Source organism: Podarcis melisellensis (assembly GCF_964234715.1).
Source record: "Podarcis melisellensis genome assembly, chromosome: 12".
Taxonomy (NCBI): domain Eukaryota; kingdom Metazoa; phylum Chordata; class Lepidosauria; order Squamata; family Lacertidae; genus Podarcis; species Podarcis melisellensis.
Genome location: NC_138544.1, coordinates 2,618,076 through 2,639,232, shown reverse-complemented (window position 1 = coordinate 2,639,232; position 21,157 = coordinate 2,618,076). Strand labels below are relative to the sequence as shown.

Below are 21,157 nucleotides of genomic sequence, written 5' to 3'. Positions count from 1 at the left end.
GTGTCCAATCCACGTTTATCAGGACAACAAAGCATGTTTCTCTAGCATGTTGCAGCTTCAATTGCAAGTGCTTCGTGCTTTGCTGACTTCTGAAGGTTGTAAGCAAAGCACGAAGCATTTGCAATTGAAGCTGCAACATGCTAGAGAATGTGTTCAGAAAGGACTCCTAACGGTGTCCTACATGCCAGGTAATGAAATTCCTGCTGATTTATTGTCCAAGGTTGTTCCGAAGGATCAACACTGTACCTATGTACAGAAACTGGGTTTGTACTGAGATTGTACTGACACGCTGCTCAGTGGTGTTCACAGAAAGGGGGAGGATGTTAGTTTCTGTTTGCCACTGAGCAGTGCTTTGGAGTCACAAGACTCTGTTTACATTCCACACATTCCATACTGTTGGAAGTCTCACGGGAGACGGGTGTGACATTACTGGTTCCTGTTCCTTTGTTCCTTTGTTTCAGTTGCTCTCTGCTTTCAGAGAGAGAGGATGTCTTTTCTGTCTGCGTAGTTAGGAAAATAAAACTCTTTGCAATGTAGCCATAAATCTCATCACTTCCGCATGCTGCTGGATTCTCTGCTGAATGGGAATGTGCCTGAGGCCACATCAAAGGCTCAGGTCATTAATCAAATCGGACTTGGCCGGAGGAGGATGAGCTCTATCAGCTTGGCCGAGCGGAGATCCCAACATAGGATAGGGTTTGTCTGAGAGAGTTGGTTCAAATTTGAGTTTAACATCCGCTCTGAGGGGAATATCTACAGCTAGAGGAAGAAGCCTTGTAGCTTAGCTAGGAAGACGGTGTTGAGTGTCTTGGGAGAGTATTCAGACAGGAGTGAACTGGAGGGCTGAGTTTGAGCAGGAGAAGTAGAAGTTGTGAGGATGAAGTCTCCTTAGGTCTCCTTCCAGTCAGGAGCGGGGAGATCTTCTAGAAAGAGAAGACTCCCAAGCCTGTTAAGAGGGGTGTGGAGATCCCCTGGTCTGTTAGACTAATAACTCAGGAATGGGATTGTAACTGACAAAAAGTGCCCCTTGCTCATGAACCAAAGTTCTAAACTGTGAAGGAAGCTGTGCTGTGTTAAAAGTATTTAACTGTAGTACCTAAGTAAAGGAACGAGAGGGAAGGAACAGAAACTGAGTTAAGCATTTTACTATCTATTCTAGAAACCTGAACATCTACCTGAAGTGCAACAACTGATTTTTTTAAGCAACTGTAGTTTAGAAGAAGCTGTGCATTTACTTCTTTGTTTTAACGCCTGCAACATCTTTAGATTTAGTTTAAGTAATAAGTTAATTTCTACTGAATGAAAGAACACAGCTCCTCACCCACCTTTGTTTTACCAACTTTGTTTTGTAGATAAAACCTTTCTTATTTGTTCAATTTCTGCCTAAGACTCCAAAACATCAATTTTTCCCTCACACAAGAAGCCAAAAAGATAACCTGCGGTAATTTAGAATTTTAATTAATTGGTTCACTACCGGTTTAATTGGGAGCAGTTAGCGGTGGGATCTGCTACATTTAATTGCATTTAGTGGTAGGTCCACTACATGAAGTGTCCCCCATCTTATATTTGTGCAGCTGGTTCTTACTGCTTAAGTGTAGAACCTGACACTTGTCCCTACTGAAATTCATTTTGTTACTTTGGGCACAGTTGTTCTCCAGAATCACAACTTCACAGACCGACTGCTGAATGATCTGTTCTAGGACCTTTCTTGGTATTGATGTCAAGCTCACCAGTCAGTAGTTACCTGGATCTTCTTTCCTCCCCCTTTTGATGATGGGGACAACATTCACCCACATCCTGTCTGCCGGGACCTCACCTGCTCTCCTGAATTCTCAAAGATTATGGACAAAGGCTCTGAGATTACATCCACAAACTGCTTTAGTACCCTTGAGTGCAGCTCATCAAGGCCTGGAGATTTGAATTTATTTAAAGTAGCTAGGTGTTCCCTTACCATCATAGGAGAAAGGGAGTATCTAAATGTAGTATATGAAGAAATAATAAATGCATGGATGGTGAGCTGTATTTTCTTAGTAGTTTACTAGTTGTTCTGGATATATATATCCCAGACTGCCCATCCTTTGGCTGGATTAACAATGTTCCAGTATTTTGCTATGACTACCTGAGTCTGCTTTGTGGCACTTGAGACTCCACAACTTGTGACAATTCATCACTCATACGGCTGTCATTTAAGGCTCATTTCTGTTTTTAGTCACCCAACAGAATTGTACCACCTTGTACTTTGCAACTGAGGGATAAAACCTTTTTTTTTTCTAAAAAGGATGACCACTGAGAAGAAATAAGATTATCGTAAGTTCTACTTGAAGATTCCCTATTAGCATATTTACCACCTGAGTAAAGTGGAGGATGGTAAATAACTGCCAGCTAAACATAATAACAGCCTGGCACTCTGAAGTTAAGTGGTAACACATAAGATACAATTATTAATAATGAGGCAGTTTGCAAAATTGTTAGTGGTTTCATTATTGCTTCACATGATCCCTTTTCACAAACTTTTAACATGGCATTTCAAAACCCATTTAGGTGCCTTAATACAACACTGAAGTGAAGCCAACCATTTTTTGTTCTGAATGGGGCAGCACTTACTTGTTGAGACTCTTTGAAAGGTTCTAACCAGCTCCCTCCAAAGACATCTAAATTTAATTTAGTGTCAATGTGTGCAAATTGTTTCCCTATAAACTACTCCCTAATTTCAAACTGCATCACAATTCCCCTTCAGACCTTCATTTGCATAAAAATGTTTCTAGGTTCTTCTGCTCTGCAAATAAACATAGCAGGTTGGAAGGGGAAAAAATTCAACCCAGACTTTGTAAAACTAATAAACTCACACCAAGTAATTCTCCTGCAGGAAACATGGGAAGAGGGGAGAGTAAATATTAATGGGTTTGATGCTATATCATTACCGGCATGCCCGTCTTCTAAAGGAGGCCGGCCTAGTGGAGGATTAGTCATAGCAATTTCCTTGAAAATACGGGCAAAACTCACGCTTGTAAATGCTTCCACCCTTGCAATTACAGCCCTGATTACGGGGAAAAACTTCGAACTTGCTATAACAAATGTTTATCTTCCTCCTGGAGGCAACATTGCAGACTTATACAATAAATGGGGAATCCTGGAGGAACATCTTACTCTTTGTCACTCCAAACACCCCAATACACCCAATGTTATAGCAGGGGATTTCAATGCTCGCATTGCAACAAACTGGGAGTCCTTAACCAAAGCCAAATGGTGGATAACCCCTGAATTCATTAATGACCTCTCCCTCCACAATCAAAGACTCTCCAAAGACAAAAGGGTAAATGAAGCAGGAACCCTTCTTTACCAATTGGTACTACGTCTAAACTTAGTGATTCTAAACGGGAACTGCCCGCCTGACATACCGGGTGAGTTCACACACATAAGCCCCTCTGCAAACAGTGTCCTGGATTATATGCTGGTATCTCATGATATATTCCCCAAATTTTCCCATTTTAAAGTTGAAAATATTCAACTGAGCGACCACCTACCGTTGGTCGCCACAATGACTATAGACTGGACCCCTGATGGAGACAGACATCCAACACATTTGATTACGAACTCAGTACTGCAAGTCAAAAGTGTAAAATGGTCCGAACTACAGGCTCAAAAATTCTCAGCATATTTACAACAAGGACTAAAACAAGCATATTCAGGATTAATTGAGGATTATCATGATTATGACCAAACCCTAAGACTATTCTCGAATCTGTCGGAAGATCTAACGTCTTTTTTCTCTGTCCCGACGCATATAATAAATCGAACACAAAGGAAGACAGGTGCATTGTGGTTCAACAGTGCTTGTAAACAGGCTAGACAACTTCTTGGTAACATCTACAAAGAGTATAAAGCCTCTGGGGCAACGGTCTTGCCAAAAGAATATTTCCAAGCAAAATCGGCCTACAAGCAAATTCAAAAGGGTGCCAGACTGGAATGGCAAGCGAATCAATGGCGGGCAATTATAGAAGCCTCATCATCACGGAACACCAGACAATTTTGGCTCCTGGTAAATAAAAGAACTAAAAGATACCCTTTAACTATTATTCCCGCCCCGGTTTGGGAATCTTATTTTAAAAATTACTTTGCCACAACTGACTGTATCGTTAACACAAGAGACGAATTTCAAGATCAGCTTCCCCTCTGGCCCCCTACCGATCCGGAAGACATCGTCAACCTTAAAACAGGGAAAGCGCCTGGGCCAGACCTGATCCCGGCAGAAGCTATAAAATACCACGCAGACTGGTGGGCCAAGGTCCTGGCGAACATCTTCGATGCAGTTAACAACTCTGGAATTATTCCGGAAGTATGGAAGGACGCTGTTATCGTTCCAATCCACAAAAAGGGCTCACCAGATGACCCGGGGAACTACAGAAATATCAGCCTGCTCTCAATAGTGGGGAAACTGTATGCCCGCTCCCTGTTGAACAGACTAATCCAATGGGCCGAAGAGAGAAAATTAATTGTGCCCGAACAAGCTGGATTCTGCCCAAAACAGTCAACAATTAATCATATTCTAATTTTACAGCATCTTGCCTGGAAATATTCCACCCCAAAAGGTGGCCAACTCTGTGTGGCATTCATTGACCTAAAGGCAGCATTCGATAGTATCCCCAGGAGCATCCTCTGGGAAAAACTCACCCGCTGGGGCATCGACAGAAGGCTTCTCTGGCTAATAATCAAACTCCATGAGAACTCAGCGGCCAGAGTGAGATTCACCCCGGAGGGTGAGCTCACGAATTCAATTCCCATTAACAGAGGTGTCCGACAGGGTTGTATATTGGCTCCACTCCTGTTCAATTTGTTCATAAGTGACATGAGGACTCCCCTGATAGAGGCCCAAGAAAGGATTCATGCACCCCGCCTAGCACTTTATCGCTGCCCCTTGTTACTATATGCGGATGACGCAGTCATTCTTTCTTTTTCTAGAGTAGGTCTCAGGAGGGCCCTAAAATTTTTTGGATCATACTGTCATGCAAATTCCCTTACAATTAATTATGGAAAATCTAAGATCCTGATTTTCTCAAAGAGCCGGAAACTCCATAATTGGAGAATTGATGGGAGAGTCATTGAACAAGTCTATAGATTCCAATACTTGGGAGTCTGGTTACAACATAACCTCAGATGGAAGGCCCTTGTAGCCTATGTTACAAATAGAGCCAAATCTATCTCCTTGGCGATCTTGCGATTCTTCTTCACCGATGGGGCCCTTCATATCCCATCGGTGTTGAAAGTCTTCAAGGCCAAGGTGATCCCGACAATTGCTTATGCCATCTCAATTTGGGGGACTTTTGCCAACCTATCTCACCTGGAGGTCATTCAAAATCAGTTTTTAAGAGGGATATTGAAACTGCCCAACTGTGTAAGTAATACAGCGTTACGCATGGAACTTAATATTGTATCCCTGGAAAATGCTCTGTGGAAGCACATACTTTGTCACTGGTTATCTCTATGGCACAATCTCCCAAACTTGTACTTGATACAATGTATGTGGAGAGATGATTTCCAGAGCCCATGGGTAAAAAATTTACAGCTGAAAATAACGGCAATGGGAATCTCCCCATCCAAATTACTAGAGCAGGACATAGTCCCAGCTAAAAGAACAGTAACCTGTAAGCTAGAGGAGATGGACTTGCAGCAGAAAATGATCTTGGGCAATGGTACCTGCTCACCTCTAAATCTTGGTTTATTACCCGTCTTAAGGCTCCCAAACTATTTGAATTCTTTAACTTCCTCAGCTCATAGATATGCCTTTGTAAAGGCAAGATTCAACACCTTCCCATCGAACGTGCTGAGAAATAGATTCTCCAATGGACAGATATCGCTCTTATGTGATTGTAATTGTGGGGCACCGGAATCGTTGCATCACATAATTCTTGATTGTGCTTTTCACTTATCGGCCAGGAGCAAGTTTCTTGCTCAATATCTTAAGGGAATTGCCGATGATACGACTGAAGCCAAACTGAGATATCTATTAAATGATGATGACCCCCTAAGATCACTCATGGTTGCCAGATTCTTGATCAGCGTCCTATCCCTAAAGAAGAGAAACGGACTCCTGTGTGGCTCGGATAATCCCTTTAAACCATGATCTATGTTTTAGGATGTAATTAGGTGATATCACCATTGATGTCTTCTATTAATTTATGAGCAGAGGGCGATGTTTATGCTACAAACTTGTTGTAATGTATGATGTTGGTCTTTTGTTTTTGTTTTGCTTGGTTCTTGTCTGTTTTTTTTTGTAAGTTTTGGCGGTTTTAAATTTGGAGGTTCAAGTACATTATGGTGGTATGGGAAACTGTCGTGTGACGGGCCAATGGCCGTAATAAAGATCAATCAATCAATCAAATAACCATAATAGTAATTTCTCACTGTAATAGCAAATGACCTCCTATGTTCAGCATCCTTCTTAAAACTTTGAGGGTCTCATAAATTGAGGAAACATTATTTACTGCTAAATTTCAATGTATTATCTCTGGTCAGCAACTATACTGAACAACAAAATACTATAGTGTATCCTCCTGTCTACAAGGAGGGCTCCTGCTCAGGGTTCCTGCCAGCCATTTCCTCCTCCTCCACCCCTCTTCCCCCCACCATGCTCCATTTTTCTTTTCCATCACTACTGTCCAATAATGGCCACTGTGTACAACCAGTTTTTGTGGGATAGTCATCCCCTTAGGTTTTCTTTTCTAATTTTTTTTTCTACTTGTGCAAATCTTGTGGTTCTTCGAAGCACGTTATTTCACAGATGGAAGTTGTATCTCAGACAGTATCCATCAGGGGCAGGGAGGGAATCTGACTCAAAGGAAACCAGTTCACTATTTGCGCAGTGGTTCTCTGAGACAGAATAAAGCAGGAGAACTGTCACCTGTCTCAAACACATGGCCAATCTTTTTGCAAGCTCCATGGAGACAAATAGTCTGAAGAATGAGCTAATGCTACTCTAGTGTGCATTATTGTACATATCCCTTTCTTGGCGTTTTCATTCTAGGCCACCAAGCTGAGAAGTAACCAGAAGCACAGAGGCAGCTGCTGGAAGACCTGAGTGACCCTAACTTCTGATTTTAAATTAAGCAGCAAACAGAAAATGTTCCATAGCGCAATCTAGTTAACATCCAGCTGGAGCTAAGCTTTTTCAAAGTCTGATATCAGCATCAGTGGAAGAATTCAACAGGAGCTTAAATCTCTTCCCCTGAAATTAATGGTACTGAAAAATAACTGAACTTTGGCTGAATCATGCCCTTGGTCTTTTATTTCTGAATCAATAACTTCATTGTAAACTTGAATAGATAGAAACAACACATTGGTTGCCTTTGATGATACATATTGATTTCCAGGCTGGAATAGACAGAAGTCTTACTGAAGGTGAAATAATTTTAGAAGACCAACATCATCAGTCTTCTTAGACTGTTTTTTTTTCCCCCAAAACAAAAAATGTTGCTTCATTTACTTACATGTTGAAGTAAGTATATTAGGGAACTCTCCTGAATAACTATGACCGGGAAGGGTGTTATCTTAACTGCATGAAAAAGTGTCTCCACAGATGCCATGATCTGGTCAAAGCGACCTCCAAGTCCACCCAGCGTTACAATCATGTCAATCTAAAAGAGACACAAAACAAACATTGGTAAATATCACTGAGAGCATCTGCTGTACTTTTCCTTTGGATAACTTTCTCTCATATGTACAAAGTGCAGAAATACAGTTTAAGCGGGTGCAGAAATATCTAGCACGCTATTTGCAGAGTATTCAGAGAACCTGTAAAATGCAGAGGGAGCTGAACAGATTGGGCACATTTAGCCCCACCTGCATGATTTCCCTGAGTGTAGCCCTTAGCCTCCATACAAGTGAATGTCTGCCAGTCACTCCTATGGATAAAATAAAAGCACTGTTCTTGGATGCAGGGCTTTTATTCAGCCAGAACTTGCTGGAACTCAATTCTGGCACCGCTCAGGTGGACACCATTGCTGTTCTAAGAGTATGAGGGAGGTGTTCATGGTGAGTTCTGGCACCTCTTTTTCTAGAAAAATAGCACTTATTATTTATTATTTCAGTGAGACTCTTTCACCTCTTGAGACTGAGTGGCTTAGTGTTCAACTGGTGGCAATCCTGCAGGGAGATTCAATGTACTATTTCTGTATGAGATATATTGCAGAGCACACAGAGGAGTACACAATATTATCAAAAAAATTCCTCCAGATACTAATTATGCATTTCTTATTCGTACTATTAACAACAACACGGTAATATAATATAGCACCATCTATGCACATGATGCTTTACAAAATCAGTTTTGACAGGTTCCGACCTAAGGGTGTTACCATTTAAACACAGATACATAAGGCTCAAGTGTGATTGCCTGATTGTCATAAAGTTGGAGAAGGAGGTTTTGATACCCCTGAGATGAGAGCCCACTATTGGGGGTAGATCCCTCCTGCACCCACTCAGTGAGACGCAAAGGGAGAAACCTGGTAAGAATGTTTGTATATTGCTGTGGCCTCTGTTCATCAGCATTTGTCCAGCTTTATCAGGATTTCACGGCGTGTACGTGAGAGTAGGCTTTTGAGTAAGAATTTAAGACTATGGGCTCATCCATATTTGTGCTTGTTCTGTGCCTAGAAGCCATGTGTCCAAGCACTTTTTTTTTGTCCTGCACTTTTGCCCTTGCCCCACCACTTTCCCCCAGAAAACCCACTCTTTTAGCAATAAATAGGAGTGAAAGTTAAGCTGGAGAAAACCCGACTGAAGTTTGCTCTGATACAGCCGTAAGGAATGAAAGATAGAGTACGGAAAAGATGTGATGTATGTTTTTAAATTGTTTTTTTTCTTCTTTTCCATTTAGGGTTAAGGTTATGGTTAAGGTTTTGTTTAGTTCAGTTTAATGTGTTTAGTTTAATGGGTTAAGGTTGTGTTTTGTATTGTCTATATATTGTATTGTATTGTCTTTTCTTTTTCTCTTTTGTCTTCTTTTCTTTTCCTTTTTGTAATCTTTAAAAGCAATATATATATATATATATGTATGTGTATATATATATATATATATATATATATATATATATATATATATATATATAAAATACAGCCGTAAGGACAGGGTTTCCCTGGGGGAAAGTGGTGGGACAAAGCAAGTCTGAATGAGCCCTGAATTATGAGAGTGGTTGCAGCGTATGGCTACTGTGTGTACTAGGAGAGTGCAGTTTAAGAGTATTGTTTATTGTATTTAAGTTGTGTGTTGATTATGTAAGAGTGTGCTGGAGTGAAACTGAATGGAAGGCACTTTTAGCAGTAGTTAGATTAAGTTGTGTTTATTGTTCTACAGGGGATTGGGAACTTAATTGGATTGGCTTGCTTAACTGTATGTTTCATTGGTCATATGTTGGCAGTGTGTTTAAATAAGTGGACTTTTTACTCGGTATCTTTTGCAATTGATCTCAATTTGTAATGTTTTATTCTGATGCTTTAATGGGTATTTGTTTAAAACATGGAATGTTCATAGTATTTTTGTAGGTGATCTTCATGCACAATGTTTTATTCTGATGCTTTAGAGGAAACCCAGTTTAGCTGTGCATTGTAGTGTTTTGTAATGTGCAATTTTCTTAGATATTTAAATTTGATATTTATTTATGATGCCCCATAAATGGAATATAACTTGTCCTAATATGGTTTAGTGTAAAGCTAGCTGGACGCTTCGATCTTGATCTGAGGCTGCATTCCAGGTGCCCCCTCTGAGGGAAGTGTGGAGGGTGGTGATGAGCGAGAGATCCCTTTCCAGCCATGGTTTCCCACTTGTGGAATGCTCTCCCCAGTGAGATATGCCTGGCCCAATCATCAACATCCTTTCCATGCCAAGTAAGGACTCAATCTCTTCTTGCAGGCATCTTTGCTGCTGTTTTACTGGGTCTGTTCTGGTTTTTGTTGTAATGAATCATTCTTCTTCTGAGTTTATACTGTGCTGCATGATCTTTTTTAAAGGCCCAGTACCAGTTTCTGATTTTCCACATGTGTAGGTTCATATATTGTTTTATTGGTTTTGTTTGTTTGTTTGTATAAGTTGTTATTTTGTTCTTAGGGGGAGGGGTCAGGGCTGCCGGGGAGTGGGCCCCAGCCCACAAAATGGCTGGGGCATGTTCCACAGGGGGGAATGCACTGGGACAACCGATCTCAGTGATCACAGGCAGGAGGAGGAGTTACGCTAAGACCAGACCATGTCATTACAGAGGAGGCAGGTTTAGTCGTTGTCTGAGGACTATTCCTGCCTCCAGGTCTGGTCCTGACCGGATGGATACTAGAATCAGCAAGGGATACCCACATGACCTGAAGGTGCTGCTGTGCAATGCCAGGTCAATGACTGATAAGACCACTGCTATCCATGACTTGATCATGGATGGAGGACTTGACCTGGCATGTGTAACAGAGACTTGGTTGGATGAAGCAGATGGGCCTGTCCTTGCCGCTGCTTGCCCACCAGGTTTCTCTTACGCACAGCAACCCAGGTCATGTGGGCGGGGAGGGGGGGGTTGCAGTGATTTTTAGAAAGTCATTAGTTTGCACCAGGCGTCCTATTGGGAAGACCCAGTTTTCTGAGTGCATGTTCTGGAAGTTGGGCAATAGGGGCAGTACAGGATTCCTTTTGGTGTACCGACCTCCCTGCTGCACCAAGGATTCCCTGCCCGAGCTGCTTCAGGTCGTGGCGGATGTTCTCCTGGAGACACCTAGCTTGGTCGTCCTAGGGGATTTTAACATCCATGCCGACACAACCTTACAAGGGGCAGCTCGGGACTTCGTGGAAAGCATGGCCTCCATGGGGCTGTCCCTGAATAAGTCTGGCCCAACCCATAGCCGCGGACATGCCTTGGACCTGGTGTTTACCTCTATGGATGTTGGTGATCTGACACTAAGTAAAAGTGAAACAAAAGAAGTGCCATGGTCAGATCACTTCCTGGTGCAACTGGACTTCTCTGCGACCCATCCCCTCTGCAGGGAGGTGGGACCAATTCGGATGGTCCGCCCCCGCCACTTAATGGATCCAAATGGTTTCCAGAGAGTGGTAGGGGATGCTTTATCCCATGTTGATGGCCTTTCAGCCGATTCCCTGGTGGCCCGCTGGAATGTGGAGTTAACCAGGGCTATTGACTGTTTGGCTCCGAAGCGCCCTCTCCGATTGCATGGAGCCCGGAGAGCCCCGTGGTTTTCCACGGATCTGAGGGCAATGAAACAATCGTTGAGACGGCTAGAGCGCCGGTGGCGGATAACTCATTCCGAATCTGACCGGACACAGGTTAGAGCTCAACGTCGAGCCTACCAAGTGGCGATAGCGACGGCGAAGAAGAATTTCTTCACCGCCTCTATTGCATCTGCAGAAAACAGCAGCAGGAGACTTTTTCAGGTGGTTCACAATTTAGCGGAACCACCTGTAACATCGGGGCCCAGTACGGGCCACATATTCTCCTGCAATGATTTTGCAAAGTTTTTTGCAGATAAAATCGCTCAGATTCGGGAAGAAGTAGACTCCACCATGGGAGCAGGGCCAGGGCGGGAGAGTGCTAGAGTTCTGTCTAGTCAAGTTGAGTGGGATCAATTCCAATCTGTTACCTCCGAGGATGTGGACAGGCTGCTTGGACGAGTGAAACCAACCAACTGTCTCCTGGATCCTTGCCCATCCTGGCTCATAAAAGCTAGCCGGGAAGGACTGGGCGATGGACTTCGTGGGGTGGTGAATGCTTCCCTCCGTGAGGGAGCCTTCCCAGACCCACTGAAAGAGGCGGTTATTAAACCGCTTCTTAAAAAAACATCTTTAGATGCGGCCACAATGGCCAACTATCGCCCAGTCTCAAATCTTCCATTCTTGGGCAAGGTGATAGAGCGAGTGGTTGCTGAACAACTCCAGGCACGCCTGGAAGAAGCGGACCATTTGGATCCCTTCCAGTCGGGATTCAGGCCTCATCATGGGACTGAAACTGCCTTGGTCGCACTGGTTGATGATCTCCGGCGGGCTAGGGACAAAGGTGAGAGCTGTTTCCTAGTTCTGCTGGATCTCTCAGCGGCGTTTGATACCATCGACCATAAGATCCTTCTGGACCGTCTTGAGGGGCTGGGAGCTGGGGGCACTGTCCTACAGTGGTTCCGCTCCTTCCTCCTGGGCCGTGTTCAGAAAGTGGTGGTGGGGGATGAGTGTTCAGACCCCTGGGCTCTCACTTGTGGGGTGCCTCAGGGTTCTGTCCTCTCCCCCATGCTTTTCAACATCTACATGCAGCCACTGGGAGAGATCATCAGGAGGTTTGGGCTGGGTGTTCATCAGTATGCAGATGATACCCAGCTCTACCTCTCTTTTAAATCAGAACCAGTGAGGGCAGTGAAGGTCCTGTGTGAGTGTCTGGAGGCGGTTGGAGGATGGATGGCGGCTAACAGATTGAGGTTGAATCCTGACAAGACAGAAGTACTGTTTCTGGGGGACAGGAGGCGGGCAGGTGTGGAGGATTCCCTGGTCCTGAATGGGGTAACTGTGCCCCTGAAGGACCAGGTGCGCAGCCTGGAAGTCATTTTGGACTCACAGCTGTCCATGGAGGCACAGGTTAAATCTGTGTCCAGGTCAGCTGTTTACCAGCTCCATCTGGTACGTAGGCTGAGACCCTATCTGCCTGCGGACTGTCTCGCCAGAGTGGTGCATGCTCTGGTTATCTCCCGCTTGGACTACTGCAATGCACTCTACGTGGGGCTACCTTTGAAGGTGACTCGGAAACTACAACTAATCCAGAATGCGGCAGCTAGACTGGTGACTGGGAGCGGCCGCCGAGACCATATAACTCCGGTCTTGAAAGACCTACATTGGCTCCCAGTATGTTTCCGAGCACAATTCAAAGTGTTGGTGCTGACCTTTAAAGCCCTAAACGGCCTCGGTCCAGTATACCTGAAGGAGCGTCTCCACCCCCATCATTCTGCCCGGACGCTGAGGTCCAGCGCCGAGGGCCTTCTGGCGGTTCCCTCATTGCGAGAAGCAAAGCTACAGGGAACCAGGCAGAGGGCCTTCTCGGTAGTGGCGCCCACCCTGTGGAACGCCCTTCCAGCAGATGTCAAAGCGATAAACAACTACCTGACATTCAGAAGACATCTTAAGGCAGCCCTGTTCAGGGAAGTTTTTAACGTGTGATTTTACTGTATTTTTGGTTTTTATGGAAGCCGCCCAGAGTGGCTGGGGAGGCCCAGCCAGATGGGCGGGGTATAAATAATAAATTATTATTATTATTATTATTATTATTATTATTATTATTATTATTATTATATATGACAAACACTTCTTCACATCCATGATTTTCACTCTTCACTCTCCTGCCCTGTTTTCTTTCAACAAAATCATAAAGTACTAATATTACAGCTACTGTATATTATACTCTGTGATTACATTGAAAAAGGTGAACATATTGTATATTAAAGAAGAGGATAAATATATTTAACAAAGAAGATGAATATATCAAAGAGGAACTCAAAGATATACGAGTGGGAAAGAATCAAATGCTGTTATATTATCACTAATGTTATTATCTTTAAATACTACAAGTGGCTTGGGGAGTCCTATCTGGCAAGCAACTAATAAACTCAATAAATAGTAATAGTAGTAGCACTGGTAATAATGATGATGATGATAATGATGATAAGAAGAATAGTAATAATAATTTTATTATTTGCACCCTGTCCATCTGACAAGTTTGCCCCAGCCACTCAAGGCGGCTTCAAACATATATAAAAACATAATCAAATATTGCATGAATGATAATTATAATATTTTTTTAAAAGTTTATTGTTCTAGCCAAATCCCAGTCAAGAAGGAGGAGAGGGAAATGAAGGCAGGAGAAAACAGGGAAAGAATATGTGATTATTTCAGTTACATATACTTTGGTTTAGTTATAGCTAGATATTGAAACCATGGGGCCATTTGAAAAGCTTCACCAAATTTTTGTAAGGGATTTTAAGGGAGAAAGAATGGTGCCCTCATGGAAGTAAGAGTGGCTCCACCATGAGAGTGTTCTGAGAAGCAGCTCCAGGCCTCAGGGGCATCAAACGAAGCAGAGTTGTTTCCGGGAGCAGGAGGCCGTCAGATGGCAGAGCTGGTAATTACACTGGTCAACAACAAATTTGTTGTCTGTGTTTTTTCAGTTGATTTAGGACAAATCTGATGCGCTGAATCCAAAAATCAATTGGTTTTGCTCAATCAGGTCAGGTTTTTGAGCTATGGCCACATGTCGTTTTTTTACGTTTTTGTTCACATGTACGCTTGTACATTTTAGAAGAAGTTGGTGGGGGTAAAATGCCATGTTGAATAATTGTTTTGATTGGAAATGATTATTTTAATGACAAGAAGTATTCAGGTCCAATAGTTCTGGGTGATTATGTCGAAAAGGGATCAGTTTGAAGTCATAAAACCTTGAAATCTTCAATAAATTGGTGCGGCAAAGCATAAAGTTGGGGGATCAAAACTAAGTGGCTCCACCATGAGAGTGTTCTGAGAAGCAGCTCCAGGCCTCAGGGGCATCAAACGAAGCAGAGTTGTTTCCGGGAGCAGGAGGCCGTCAGATGGCAGAGCTGGTAATTACACTGGTCAACAACAAATTTGTTGTCTGTGTTTTTTCAGTTGATTTAGGACAAATCTGATGCGCTGAATCCCAAAATCAATTGGTTTTGCTCAATCAGGTCAGGTTTTTGAGCTATGGCCACATGTCGTTTTTTTACGTTTTTGTTCACATGTACGCTTGTACATTTTAGAAGAAGTTGGTGGGGGTAAAATGCCATGTTGAATAATTGTTTTGATTGGAAATGATTATTTTAATGACAAGAAGTATTCAGGTCCAATAGTTCTGGGTGATTATGTCGAAAAGGGATCAGTTTGAAGTCATAAAACCTTGAAATCTTCAATAAATTGGTGCGGCAAAGCATAAAGTTGGGGGATCAAAACTAAGTTAATGGGGCAGCCGCCCCACGTGTTAGTCAACTTATGACTAATTTGTACCTATTTTTGTTTGGAATTCCCATGGTTTGGAGGGAGCTGACAAACCATGTCACTGACTGCTACTTCTGCACTGTTGATGTGACTGGGATCAACAGAAAGCACCGGAGCAGCCTCAAGTATCCTGATCTTCAATCAGCACGTCGTCCTGTAGCTCATTGTGATGAAATTCCAGTGCCTATCTTTGGAGAACTTCCTGACATTAGTGACGAAGATGCCTCCAGTGTTGAAGGACATGAAGAAGAAGAAGTGGTTCTTGAAGATGATGCTCCACATCCATTTTCCCAAAAGGAGTTGAATGATCTAGTTCGTGACCTCAGCTTGTCAAAGGACTCTGCCGAACTGTTGGCATCCAGACTGAAGAAAAAAAACCTCCTGTCTGACAGTGCTCGCATCAGCTTCTTCCGCAACAGGCATCAAGAGTACCTCCGTTTTTTCTCGGAAGAGAAGGACTTGGTGTACTGTGCAGATATTGCGCAGCTTCTGCTCAAGCTTGGAGTGCCACAGTACAAACCCAAAGATTGGAGACTGATCACTGACAGCAGCAAGCCATCACTGAAATGTGTTCTGCTACACAACAGCAACCAGTTTGCCTCTATACCCCTGGCTCACTCGAGTACACTGAAGGAGAACTATGAAGCGGTGAAGTATGTGCTGGAGAAAATTGGTTATGATCAGCATAAGTGGTTTATTTGTGTTGACCTGAAGATGGTGAACTTTTTGTTGGGACAACAGTCTGGCTTCACCAAGTACCCATGATTTCACCAAGTACCTGGGCTGCAACATGAGCGTCAAGATGCACTACCTATTTTCACATATGGACCGGTTTCCTGAGAACCTGGGTTCAATGAGTGACGAGCAGGGGGAGAGATTCCATCAGGACATGAGAGAGATGGAGACCAGGTATCAGGGTCGCTGGGACACAGTCATGATGGCTGACTACTGTTGGACTCTGAATAGAGACCTCCCTGCTGCTGAGCATTCCACGACTTCCAAGAAACGGAAGTTCAAGCCCTGAAGTTTGAAAAATGGTGATGCAATGTGCAATTTACGTGTACTTACCTTTATCAATGCCCACCATTGAGTATACAGTAATCAATGTTTCTATCAGGTAATCAATATATGTTGTTGGAAAAACATTTTTTTCTCTTAAAAACATATTTAGGATGATATGTGTTGACAAAAATCAGCTGATAATGCCACAAAAATGTACAGTGGTACCCCGCAAGACGAACGCCTCGCGAGACGAAAAACTCGCAAAACGAAAGGTTTTTTCGTTTTCGAGTTGTCTCGCAAGACGAATTTCCCTATGGGCTTGCTTCGCAAAACGAAGCTTGCCCCGGGGACAGCGGGTCTTCTCTTTTGAAGCAAGGGGCGGCGGGGAGATCGCTTCTCCCCACCGCTCCTTGCTTCAAAAGAGGTCCGGGGGCAGCTCTTCCCGCTGCCCCTGGACCTCTTTTGAAGCAAGCGGCTGCGGGGAGATCGCTTCTCTCCGCAGCCGCTTGCTTCAAAAGAGATCCCGGACCTCTTTTGAAGCAAGCGGCTGCGGGGAGATCGCGTCTCTCCGCAGCCGCTTGCTTCAAAAGAGATCCCGGACCTCTTTTGAAGCAAGCGGCTGCGGGGAGATCGCTTCTCTCCGCAGCCGCTTGCTTCAAAAGAGATCCCGGACCTCTTTTGAAGCAAGCGGCTGCGGGGAGATCGCGTCTCTCCGCAGCCGCTTGCTTCAAAAGAGATCCCAGACACCTGCCCCAGCCGCTGGGCTTCGTAGCGCTGCTGCGAAGCCGGGCGGGGGGCGGGAACACCTGCCCCAGCCACCCCGCTTCGGAACGCTGCTCCGAAGCAGGGGGGGGCGGGAACACCTGCCCCAGCCACCCCGCTTCGGAACGCTGCTCCGAAGCAGGGGGGGGGCGGGAACACCTGCCCCAGCCGCCGGGCTTCGTAGCGCTGCTGCGAAGCCGGGCGGGGGGGCAGGAACACCTGCCCCAGCCACCCCGCTTCGGAACGCTGCTCCGAAGCGGGGTGGGGGGGCGGGGACACCTGCCCCAGCCGCCGGGCTTCGTAGCGCTGCTGCGAAGCCGGGCGGGGGGGCGGGAACACCTGCCCCAGCCACCCCGCTTCGGAACGCTGCTCCGAAGCAGGGGGGGGCGGGAACACCTGCCCCAGCCGCCGGGCTTCGTAGCGCTGCTGCGAAGCCGGGCGGGGGGGCAGGAACACCTGCCCCAGCCACCCCGCTTCGGAACGCTGCTCCGAAGCGGGGTGGGGGGGCGGGAACACCTGCCCCAGCCGCCGGGCTTCGTAGCGCTGCTGCGAAGCCGGGCGGGGGGGCGGGAACACCTGCCCCAGCCACCCCGCTTCGGAACGCTGCTCCGAAGCGGGGTGGGGGGGCGGGAACACCTGCCCCAGCCGCCGGGCTTCGTAGCGCTGCTGCGAAGCCGGGCGGGGGGCGGGAACACCTGCCCCAGCCACCCCGCTTCGGAACGCTGCTCCGAAGCAGGGGGGGGCGGGAACACCTGCCCCAGCCACCGGGCTTCGTAGCGCTGCTGCGAAGCCCGCGCCCCCCAGCCTTCAGAAGAGGTCCGGGGACAGACTGTCCCCGGACCTGGTCTGAAGGCGGTTTCCCTAGGAACGCATTAATTGATTTTCAATGCATTCCTATGGGAAACCGTGCATCGCAAGACGAAAAAACCGCAAGACGAAGAGACTTGCGGAACGAATTAATTTCGTCTTGCGAGGCACCACTGTAATTGATTTGGTCACAAGATCTGATTTTTTTTCCAAATCAACATAGCACAAAAACCTGACCTGATGGAGAGAAACGGATGCCATTTCCTGATTCAGCAGTGCAAAAATACCCTAAATCAATTGTAGAAATCTAGACAACATTCAAAAAGTAAAAAATTGTTGTCCAGTTGTCCAGTGAGTCAAGATATAAGAGACAATAAGAAAAAGAGAGGGCAAGGCCATCTGGTTGAGGACAAGAAGCTAATGCAGGGATTTAAGGAGCTCTGCCTCTCATACAGTCAAGGCATCCATCAAGGTGAATAATGCTGCGAACACAGTACTGGTTTGATGTGAGTTGGCCAAGATGAAAGAAAGCAGGACCCGCTAAGAAAAGATTATCATAGACAAGGTGAGACATAACCAAGGCAGTGGCGTAGCGTGGGGGGTGCAGGGGGGGCCGGTCGCACCAAGCGCAACATTTGGGGGCGCGTGCTCGCACTCGCAGCTCTCTGCCCCTACTAAAATCCACGGGTTAGGGGGCGCAAATTACTTGCCTTGCCCCGGGTGCTGACAACCCACACTACGCAACTGAACCAAGGTATGTGGCAGAGTTTTTGCTGAAAAGACAAAAAAGAAGGGCTCTGTCCTTTCTAATGTTATAAAGGGAGAAGCTACATGAATTGGTTATATACTCCACCTGTCGTGTCATAAATGGCACCCACCTAAAAAACGGGGGGGGGGGTTTCTTAGGTAAGGAACAAGCACTACCCTTTGGGAACAAAAGCTGATAGCACATGATAAAAATCACAGCTTCTAAATTCTGTTTCCTACTGGGACTAATGGAAGGGACCATTAATTTTAAACAGTTTATAAGCTTGTTAAAAAACACACTTCTGTGCTAATTGGTGCAGCAGACATTCTCATTCTTGTTTGGATAACTTAATAATGAAGAAGGTATTAGTGGTACAACTGTAAAAAGTATGTGCAGATATATAGCAAGTGAGAAAGAGATGGGGTAAAGGTAGTGAAAAGAATTATGAATGGGATAAGAAACTGCTACCTATGTATTTCTAACATGCTTGATCACTGCTATTAATGGGCACTAACAGAAATTATGAATCACACAACGAACAGGTGAAAACTGACTTTGTTTTGCAGCCTTAAGGCATAACTACTTTTTAGCATCCTACAATGATAAGGCAGTAAAAAAACTTTATAAAATTGTGTCCAATACAGTCATACCTCTGGTTGCGTTCGCTTCATGTTGCGGGTTTTTGGGTTGTGAACATGGCAAACATGTATACACTTCAGGGTTTTGCCGTGCGTGCGCGGAAGCGATCTGCACGCTTCACACATGCACAGAAGTGCTCTATCGCGCTTCACGCATGCACAATAACGGCACTCTACTTACGGACTTTCCAGGGTGCGAACGGCACCCCGAAACGAATCGCGTTTGTAAGTAGAGGTACCACTGTATTATGCTTGATATTGAGAAACTCCATGGAATATTCTCCTTGATGGATTTACAAACCATTACATCTGGATAGAAAAAGGACAAACAGAGCATGCAGCAGGACTAGGTGACATATGGTCATTGAAGGTATCATGTCTAGCTCATAAATCAAGTTTTCAATTTTTAAAAATGCCAGGATTTTGTTGTTGTTCAAGCACTTTTAAGTTACACTGATTCTTGCACAATTTTCAGCATGTGTTTTGTGAAGTAAATGGGGATTAAAAGCACTTAAAATTGTTCCCTGAATTTAATTTCCACACTTGTTTTTTTTTCAATCTTAAGCCTTTTTATTTTATTTAATTTAAACCGGCTTCTGGTTCCGGTTGCCTTAATGGCGCAGCTCCCAAGACAATGAGAGATCACTGGTGAAGGAACAAACAAAGATGACTGAAGGTAATTATCTTTGTAAACTCCCCCCAGGGTCGGGGGAAATGAGCTTCACTCCCAGATCGTCTCATTACCTGGCTTTCACTCCAACATGGAATGTGGGAGGTAGCGAGGCGCTGAGTGCAAAAGCACTTTGCCTTTCAGTAATGCCAATGAATGCCAACACTGCCATTCATTAAGAAGCAGTGGTTCTTCTGTTTATTAAGATTTTAATTAGGATTAATGCACAGACACGTGCTAGTAATGATGGGACAAGATCAAAAACTGCCGAATTGAAACAGCTACAAGGTTGTACAGATTTAAATAGGAAATGTGATTTCATTCGATCTAAAAGACAGTATGTGTTGGGGGGGAGCCAATGGCTTCATTATAAATCCTTTGTTACATAAATGATTCAGCAATGGAGAATGCCATTATTATTTTTTCCATATAGCAAGTGAAGTTGAAGGAAGATGGGAGTACAGCTATGGATTGCAATGACAAACAGAGCTGTGTGAGGAAAACATAATAGTATGGAATTAAAAGACTTTAATTCTTATTTTTTCCTTGACTGAGGGGAGGATGGATTGGACTTTGCGGACTTGCCAAGGCTTTGGCGGGGCACCAGGCAACCTCCCTCCTGGGATTCAAAGCAATGGCGATAGAATTTTACAGCTGTAATCAGAGGAGCTGGATAACAAAAAGGAGAGATCTCTTTCGAGTGACACCAAGTCAACAGTGCCGCAAGACACAATGGGAGACTAGGAATAACTAAGATGGACATAATAATTGATAAAGACATAAAGGAACAATTGATTAAAATTAATACCTCACATAGGAAGAAGAAAGGAGAACTTCACGAGTGAACTTATAAATTACTAAATGTAATGAAACTCAAGAGTGAAGGATATTTGATGGCTAAAACCCCAGAATTGGGCACTAAGTTACCTACGGTCAACACTTTATTTGGAATCAGTGTGTGCAGGGTTCAAAACTCCCATTGTTCTAGGCACATTTTGCGACAAGGAATTTCATGACTGTGAGCAGTTTCTGTGCTCTGGGTGCAATACAGCACCTAAGATTTCAGATTAAAACTGCAGAGTGGAAGGAAAGGAGGACTTTTACTCTCTGAAGATTGGAGAAGAGACCCTCTTAAAAAAAATTAGGGGGAAGGACTAGACCATGTGAAAAATAATATTATGAACATAATATTTTAGCTGCAGTTCATTCATTTTCAGCTTTGTATTCTTGTTATAAAAAATCACACTGAGACATTCCGTTGTTGCACCCATAACCTAGCTTTAAGGTGCCATTTAGCTCTTAGCTTTCATATCTCAGTTTCTAACACAGAGTATGTGTATAAAGAGTTTGACACTTAAACCCCTGTACACACATAGAATTCTTTTACGGAACTGTACTGCAATTGTAGAACAATGTAGAGAGAGAAAATTAAAGAATAGTAATTTTTTGCCAAGGTATCCCCACAGAAAGCAATGGAAGTAAGTCTAATATAAGTGCAAGCCTCAGTT

At 44.3% G+C, this 21,157-nt stretch overlaps 1 protein-coding gene across 7 annotated transcripts in view; it reads right to left on the bottom strand.

Annotated features, from left to right (window-relative positions):
- Nucleotides 1-21,157, bottom strand: part of TPK1 (thiamin pyrophosphokinase 1) — a 251,460-nt gene that overhangs the window by 77,904 nt on the left and 152,399 nt on the right. For 6 of the 7 annotated variants that reach the window (XR_014173172.1, XM_081931180.1, XM_081931182.1 and 3 more), the window contains one exon: nucleotides 7,485-7,631. The exons of the other annotated variant lie outside the window; for it this stretch is intronic. Coding sequence is in view for 5 of the 6 variants with exons in the window: in XM_081931180.1 (XP_081787306.1) it covers nucleotides 7,485-7,631 (147 nt within the window). In the remaining variant the exon portion in view is untranslated. The remainder of the gene's footprint in view (nucleotides 1-7,484; nucleotides 7,632-21,157) is intronic. 7 annotated transcript variants of the gene reach the window in all.